General features: G+C 41.1%; 1 protein-coding gene across 1 annotated transcript; it reads left to right on the forward strand.

Moving 5' to 3' along the window:
- Positions 1-425: 425 nt before the first annotated feature.
- LOC122407591 (protein zerknuellt 1-like) lies at positions 426-6,121 on the forward strand. Its single transcript, XM_043413912.1, has 2 exons — positions 426-855; positions 4,980-6,121. The coding sequence occupies exons 1-2, from the start codon at positions 531-533 to the stop codon at positions 5,927-5,929; spliced, it is 1,275 nt and encodes a 424-aa protein (XP_043269847.1). The 5' UTR covers positions 426-530; the 3' UTR covers positions 5,930-6,121.
- The last annotated feature ends 2,921 nt before the right edge of the window (positions 6,122-9,042 follow it).

Consider the following 9,042-nt stretch of genomic DNA (forward strand, 5'->3'; position numbering starts at 1 on the left):
TTACTAAAAATATCGATATCCCATGTTAAATATCGTGCACCGAGAGTCGAAGAAAGCTGAAGAAAGGCGAGGCGACGAAGAATTCACGGGGGGTCTCCTTAGTCGCGCCAGGCTACCAATAAGGAGATCAACGAAGGGCGGTGGCGGGGGAAGGTCCGCTGAGTCGACCCGTCCGCCGGGCAATCCAGGATTTATTTTATGCTTATCCAGGTAACAATACAACTAATAAAGCCAAAGGTTATATACAACGGGGGCGGCAACGTTGGCGAAAAGTACGCAGCGAAATCATGTACTCAACTCCCTCTTCCTCCGATATTCCTTGAATATGTAAAATCGTTTCCGATTGGTCGAACCGAGCGATGATCGGTGTCCTACAAATTGTCGTGCTGGTGGGCCCAACGGTCTTAGTCGACGACATAATTTCGAGCAGTTCACTTCGAGAGCTCTCCGAAAAGTTTTCCAAATCTTGTAAACAAACATTCGAATCTCAAGTGTGACAAGTGAAGGAAAACCAAGCAACGTTTTGTAGAATGATTATCGGCAAGTTCGCTCTTAGCAATTCGACACTCCAATGTGGAGGACAAAACACCGTAATGGATCAATCGGTTTATCCGTTTTCACCTGAAAGCGTCGCATCTAACGGGTCACCGAGGAACTGGACCGGCCAAAATTATAACGCAAACGCCTATCCTCAAGATCAACTCTATACCGGCTGGCAAAACTCTGAAGCAATGGGGACGCAGTCCAATCAAGTTCAGCGACGGTCCTTCCTACCAAACATCGTTACGAAAGCAGTCAAAGCCCGCCTCTCTGAGCAGTCCAATATCCAGCATGCAGCATCTTCCAACGGTCATGGTACGTGAAATTTCATTGATTTTTTTTTTTTTTTTTTTTTTTTACAAAATTAATCGATTCAACGAACCTTCTTGTAAGTGAAGTTCAATCGTAATTGTATGAAGAACTTCTTCCGAAGAGATCGTTTGGTAGCCCTCCACTCAGTACCGATATTACCGCCTATTCAAGGTCAAAAAAGCAAAGACAGGCAGGCCCCGCGCCCTTGCGGTGGTTGCTCTTGGATGCTAGCCTCATTATTTAAAGTTTGTCGTAACGTACATGGGACTGATTTTTATCAGTTATGGGAAAAAAAATCCTCACTTACAAGTTCGTTTAATCGATTAATTGTATTGCGTGCCTCTTCCTCGAGATCACTTGGTAGATGTTTAAAGTTAAGTTACGACTTGAGTTAGATGTTACTGTGATTTTTTAATTTCACGCTCGAAATGGATATTTGCTTTGGTCAACTTCTAGCGTGAACGAGTAATATTCAAATGATTTGAATAGAATTTCGGTTTCTCCGCGAATCTTTCGCGCTGATTTCAAGCAGTCCAGTAACGTTTGAGCGTCGCAAATCTCTACTTTCTCAAAAAAACGGGAGTATCAATACTAGCTACTTTCTCATTGGTCCCGAAGTTGTCTACTTTGTATTTTCCAAACAATTTGCAACCGAGTTACCGAATAGTAATATATCGTCGAGATAGACAAGCGAGATGAACCCTCTTTTCCTTAGGAAGGTGAAAATAGGTCTCATTTTTTTTGTAAAAATTAGCAGTGTTCAAGTCGGATGGTAAAACCGTGAATTCGAAAAATTCGCCTTGTAATCGAAGACGTAAAAATTTTCTGTTTGTTCGTAATAGGCACGAGGCAGTACGCGTCTTTGAGGTCTATCATTACCACGTAGCATTTGCGATACATAAGCCTCTGTGCCGTCCTGCAATGTTCCATTTAAAAAAGGGCCGTGTCTATAAATTCATTAGGAGATTTAAGATTTTATACTAGACGATTAGAGCCATCAGGTTTGGGCGTTAAAAAAATTCTTGATATGAACTGGTCGTCCTTATCACCGCGATTTGAAAAGGGTATTTTACACCGTGTAAGAAAAAATATAAAAATCCATGTTTATGACAGATTTCGTAAAAAGTAAACGAGAAACGTCAATGTTTATTTATAGAAATGCAACGTAAATTTTATAAATTCAAAATCATGAATAAAAAATAGTTTTTGTTACACTTCTCGGTCTTATAAAATTAAAATGAAAATTCTACTGGTTCATTACGATTTCAGGATTAATTTAAAACAATATTCAAAAAAAGATGTAACACTCTACTAATCCATTTTATTGTAACTTATTTATTTGTTTTGTTGTGCCTTCAATTTCGCAATGCGACCAGGCAAGTTCACAAGGTTCTTGATTTTGATGAACTTCTGTTTTAAAAGGTATTCTAAATCCTTTAACAGCATTAAAAATAAACTCCACGGGTGCGTAACCGTCCTCCAATTTTCGGTAAAATGCTTCAGTCTACCGGCCAATTTACTAACATTGTCTATCTGCGCGCTCTGCGGTGTTCTCTGTTGCTCGTTGAGTACGATCTGTTGGGCGAGATGTTGGTATTTCTTGTATTGCCCGCCCCGCGACTTCTGTGGTGGTGCATACTCCCTGTTCATCTGCTGTGTCGCCGCTTTCACTTGTTCCTCGAGTCGCTTACCGAAAAGGAACTCATCTACTTCCGCAGTTTTGAGCGTCTCCTTCGATGAAGTCCGGATATTTGATAAAATTAACGAGCACCGTGTTGAGGTTTCACCTCTTTGCAAATCAAGAGTAAATACATCTTCGTTTAGCGTCGCGTTCTCCTTCACCCACTGAGCGGCCTGACCGCCCGCGCTTTCCGCGGTTTTTTTTTAGCTTCCTGATTGAGGTAATGATCCCCTGTCAAATCAGTACTCCCACCTTGCGCTTCGATTGCTCCTTTAATTATTAATATTATTTATTCAGCGTTTTCATACATCCTCCAATATCGTATAATACAGAATATAATGAAGTTATAGTGTGTCAACTTTGGCATGAAATAGCCGCAAGTTTCACGAGATCACCGTCAACGTGCCACCAGCTCTCGCTGTCCTCAGACTGTCCTAATAGGTCATTGAGTACCTTCTCAAGAACCACTAGTTTGTACATGATATATTACAGCCCCTGGTCGCTATACACCACTGAGACACCCCTTAACGTCTTCGGAACACCCTCGTTACTCAACCTTCCTAACAGCTTATACAGCATTATACCCTTCGATTCTTCGTCCCTCGCTCCTGAGCTTTCCAACCAGTACGATCATCATCTCGGTCGCATCTCGTAATCTCCAAACTTTTCGCTTCGTCGATGTATCGGTTGTTCTTCGATCGCTGATTCGTGAAAAAAACGAATTTGCTTAAAAATGAATAAATTATTGAGAATTGGGACAGAAGTGAGGGGAAAAATGCAACAAGACTAAACAGTCAAACTAATGAGATAAAAGAAAAAAACGTTGGATAAAAGTTTGAGGGTTCGATTATAGTGCGAGAGAAAAATTCATATCTTTGCCCTGAGGTCATTTCGAAACGCGGATCCATCGAGTCACGTATACAAAACATTCCCGAGTTAAATCCCGTGACCATTTTGACGAATCGACACAACCTTCTGTCACAATACTCGATAAGATGTTTGTCTCCGTCTTATCACGTTCCACTTTTTTCTCTGAAAATTCATCTTTATTCGTTTATTCGTTCGAACGAAAATTCCGTAAATGCAAGGGATTTTTTTTCGCTTCCTATTCATCCCAAAAACGAATAAAATTTTCGAAACATATCGAGTTTTTTGAACCCTGTGATTTTTTTATCCTCAAGCATTTCGCAAGAGTTCGAGGAATAATGAAAAATCTATCACCAAGATATCCGAACGTAGGGCTTGTAAATTCACCGATTATATAGAAACCGTTTAATCCAATATTAGGGCGAAGTGTACTAACTGGTGTTTGGGGCGAGTGGCCCAGCGGGAATCGTACCTTCTCCTTCGTTGGCGAGGCAAGGGTATCCCGCTGTTCCACGAGACTCGAGAGAGTGTACCTACAGGACACTTCGATTGAAACCCAACGGTTTTTTCTTTTGTTTTCAAAAGTCAATACTTCCAACGCTCGTTCGAATAGCAAGTATTTTAGCTTTTGTAAAACCTTTCGATGTGAATGTAAGTCGTTACATTTAACTGCACGTTGAGGAACGAAAGAACCAAATATTCATGGAACATTAAATCGTTCCATTTTACATGAAATATTCCATATAAGCAACGTCGTAGTTTACTTTTCTACGAAGATCTCATAGGCGCGATAGCTAAATTTTTTTCTCGCTCTGCGCGTCGATCAATTTGTCATGCACTTCTATTATGACCATTCGTACAACTGTTGATGGGCTTTACAGAGACGTTATATGAGTCTTGTGACCTCTATTTGAATTTCAACCAAAAAAACTAAAAAAAAAAAAAAAAAAAAAAATTGCCTCACAAAACAGTCTCGATTCAAGTTTTTACATAATTTAACAGCAAAATTATTGAATATTATTTTCCCAGTTTTACACAAACTTTTTAAAGTCATAATTTTGTTTTATCTGCGTAAGTGAGATTATCGTTGCGAATGAGATTTCGGGATAGTCAGGGGTGGTTCAATTATGAGCGAAAGTGCAGGGGAGCTAAGAGGAGAATTTTTTCTTCCGCTAATTGCGTGTTAATATGTTCATGAACGAGGTTTTTGTTACGCTCCTTATACTTTTTCGACTTTGAGTAAGGCTCGGCCCAATAACGTGAGTCAGACAACGACATATTTCGTCTATCTCTTGAAATCTGTCTCGCCCGAACAGCTTTAACGATTCCAAAATTTTATATTACCTCGCTCACGCTTCCGTCTGCTGGCGAAGTTAGCTTTCGTACGTATAGAAAATTCTACAGGCATGCATTCTTGAGATATGCGTAGATACTCACACGAAAGCTCATAACTGTAACGTCGATGAATCAGCGATAAGTGATCCCTCTCGTTCGTGCGTTGTTAGCGACTTCGAGTACGTAAAATAAGATACGATGTGCGATATACACAATGTACTAATCGTCATTACTCTCATTACAGTTAAAAACTCAAATGGGAGCAAGCAACCGACCGGCAAGCGTACAAGGACGGCGTACTCGAGTGTCCAATTGGCTACGTTGGAGACAGAATTTCATACGAGGCAATACTTGAATCGTACCACGCGAATCGGACTGGCAACGTCGCTGGAACTATCCGAGAGGCAGATCAAGATATGGTTCCAAAATCGTCGTATGAAGTTCAAGAAAGAGCAGCCTCGCGAATCGGCAAACAATAAAAAATTGACGAAGTCGTCGGCGAAAAACAGCGTCGCGTCTCGTCAACCCCGGAGCTCCGTTAAGAATTCACCCGTTCCGGAGTCTCCGAAACATTGGTCGAATCTTAACGACAACAATCCTCGTGCCAATCCTGCCAATTCGTTGGCGGGTTTGACCATTCCGCCCAGTGATTGTCTGGCTAACGGAATGACATCGTTGCCGACCACAATGACGATAGTGCCGACATCAACAACGGACTCATTCAGCTATGACCAATCGGTCCAAGCTCCCGGATCCGTTAATTCCGACAACACTTGTTATCATTACGGTTGCGAGGGAGATTTTCAAAATTCTCCAGAAACTCAAGAGCCCTGGACTCCGAACGGAAACATCGGAAGCCTGTTCAATCCGCAACAGCACCAGAACTTCGAAACACAATCGAACTGGTACACGACCGCTCAATGGCAAAACAAGGACGCACCCTGCTTTCCCACTAATCAACACATCGCCTGGAACGCCCCGCAATATCAATATTCGGGCAACTTTCAACGAAACGAGATCGCCCCCTGCAATTATTCCAATCTCAATTATAATCCACATCCCAACCAAAGTATTCAATACCCCCTGCCAGAAAATTATGTTTTACCGGTCTTGACCGATCTCTCCATGTGGCTCCCACCAACTGACGACCACATGGAGAATCAAGATGTTAATTGTAGCTTTACGAATTTGTAAACAAATTTGGGACTTGTAAAATATTAAAATAGAATAGTCATTGTTAAAATAGTTAGTCACATAAGAAATATTTTATATGCACCAATTGACGACCACATGGAGAATCAAAATGTTAATTGTAGCTTTACGAATTTGTAAACAAATTTGGGACTTGTAAAATATTAAAATAGAATAGTCATTGTTAAAATAGTTAGTCACATTGTTAAGAAATATTTTATATCAACAACTTATCAAAATGATGTTTATACTTGTTTGTTTAATTTTTTTTTTTTTTATTTTATATTTCTGAATTATAAATTTAAAAATGTGAATAAACGTATATTTTTGAAGTTATATATTGGAATTTATAATTATTTATAATATTTGCAATTTGTTGCCATTGTTGTCGAGTCACCGTAGTTGTTCTCGTCATCGTCGACCTTTTCACCACAATTCAACATTTATCAGAATTGAATATCACGTACGTTTTGCGTTTACGTTCGATGAGCGTTCGTGATATATTCGTTTAACCGCGCCCGACAAAATGTCATAATTTTATGACATTACACAGAAGTTGGCAACGAATAGACATTTCGATATATCGAGATGTCTTATTTAAGAAGAAAGGATTATTATCAATGTTTTATTTGTAACCAACGAGAAACCGGTTCCAAATTTAGCGAGCGATCGGTGAAGAAAAGGAGATGGAAAGTGCGATGGAGATGTGGAGCATTTCAAAAAATTCCTAAGCCTCGTCTGTGGCATGAATTTGAGAGCGTTAGACAGATCGAAAAGTATCGAATAAAGCGATGGGGAATTTCGCCAACATATTCTGCGATCGAAAAGGGTGGTGGCAGGTAAGTCGGGTCGCATAATATGGCATAAAAATATATTTATACCTGCAGAGCTTGGGATTGGTGAGAAGGGAGAGTGGATGATGCGAAAGAGAGGAAAAGAGAAAAGGGAGCGAGAGAGAAAGGCGGCATGGAATAAGCGGATCGCAGGATGCTCGAGGGGCGGTGGATTTTCCGTACACACGGGCAATGGCCTATGGAGTGGGTATATATAAGGAAAAGGGTGCTAGGGACAACGTCGGCGTTGGTGGAGAGGGCGAATCGAGGATACGAGTACAAGGGAGACGCGGCAAGAGCGAGAGAAAGAGATAGAAATGAAGGGGGTCGACGGTAGGTTTCAACCATGATTTCCATTCGCCAGCCATCCATCTTGTTTGAGACTGGAAACTGACAGATAGACGTGGATCCGAGTGCCGGTGACGTGGCAAGTCTTGCACCGTTGTACGTGTATTCGTGAAACTCCAAGTTACGAGTATCTCGTACAGAGCGATTCAGAACTGACGAGGTTTGAGAAAAAAAAATGGAACGACAAAATCTTTTTGATGGAATGATTTTTTCAGATTTTTTGAATTTTTTCAAAATCCTCAACTTGCGCGATTATTGACGTTGACAATAATCATTAATCACAAAGTAACAGATAAAGTAGAACAGAAATAGCGTCTCATTGATGGATGCAAACAATGCTTAAAAATCCTCGTAACTGAATCAAAATTTTCCAAACCAAAATCCGACAAAACTGGCTGTTCCATGGATCAATTCAGGTACGAATTGAGGTGACGAAATCTGTAAGGAAAATTGACAAAAATTGTATCACTCAGTACAAAGTACAACACTGATATTGGTCCGTTTTCTACAGCTGGGAATCAGTGTGCGTAATATTCGTACAACTCATCTAGCCATCATACCCTCGCGTTTAGCATCTCACTTGTCGCATAACATTCGTCTTTCTCGCGAACCTGTTCCAAATCCCTAGCACTCTCCCTATTTTTTTTTTTTTTCTTTTTTTTATTCCTCTATCGTGACTACATGTAGTGGCAATTTTTTCTCACCTACTTTCGAACCGGAACTGGATAAGTGCGAAGAAAAATGCCTGGAATCGCGATCGATACGGTAGTGCAATATTTTTGCTCGACTTCAGTGATCCAACTCGTGAAAGATTTTTATTTGAAGCCCTGAGATCGAACCCCAGCTAAAAGTGCCTAAAATTCGTATTTTCTTTTATGCATAAAAAAATCATGTGGTTTCTCGAAATGGTTGGGAAGGGTAAGCCTACTTTGAGATTCATCCGGCACGCGGAACCTTCTTGGCCCTTAACTCGCAGTTAAAACGTAGAAAAATTGAAATGAGAGATGCAAAGAATGAATAAAGATCAGAAGGAGCGTGATAGGGAGGGCAGGAGGGGGCCACGAGGGAAAAAAGCATTCGACAGCATGTGAAACAGTTTCCTTTAAGGGGGTGCCGAGCCCCCTTTCGAGCAGGCGGGAAAGGTGAAGAAAAACATACGCACATATTCGCGTACGAGCATTCGAGTATTCGAAATGTTTACGAACGAGCTCGCGGTGCACACGCGAATCATATTAGGTAGGAACGCATGAACTTTGATATATTCGGGGGATCGAGAAAACCTCTCTCGTGAAAGGCACCATACTGCGGCAAGTATCCGAACCATACGTGACCTGCAACTTTTCCGGTAGTAGCAGATCTTTCTACGGACTGCATGGGGCGAGAAGAGCTATCCGTGCCGTCTTTTCCGCTGCTTTTCTTTCCATTTATACTTACACTTCCAACCCCCCTCTGTGGGACACGGATTTAACGATGTGCGATATTAAACTCGCGCTGTATTCTGCAGTCATTTTTTCGCGCAGTTAGACTCGATGGCTGTAGAACGAAAAATTTAAGGACGAGCTGACATTGAGAATGCGAACGCTTTACAGAAGGCTTCGCTACTTTTTCTGAAAAAATTGGTCCGAATACACGCTTCGAAAGGCTCCATAAAAACGTTTACAAAACACATATAAACATTTCGATATAAAAAATCTTGTTTGTTTACAAAGTGCTGCGGGAGGATTCGGAAGCTCGGAAAGCCGCGGATGAGACGGCTCGGAGCATGGAAAACAAGAGAAAAATCATAATACGAAAGAAAAAAAAGGATGGAGAGAAAGAAAGAAAGCATCGGCACACTTGGGCGCGCTTGAGCAGAATCGTCGCCCGGAAAAAGAATGAGGGCGCTGTCAGCTGGTGGAAATTATTCTGATTATGCTAATTCCGGGTTCTGTTCCA

This window comes from Venturia canescens, chromosome 3 (genome assembly GCF_019457755.1).
Source record: "Venturia canescens isolate UGA chromosome 3, ASM1945775v1, whole genome shotgun sequence".
Taxonomy (NCBI): Eukaryota; Metazoa; Arthropoda; class Insecta; order Hymenoptera; family Ichneumonidae; genus Venturia; species Venturia canescens.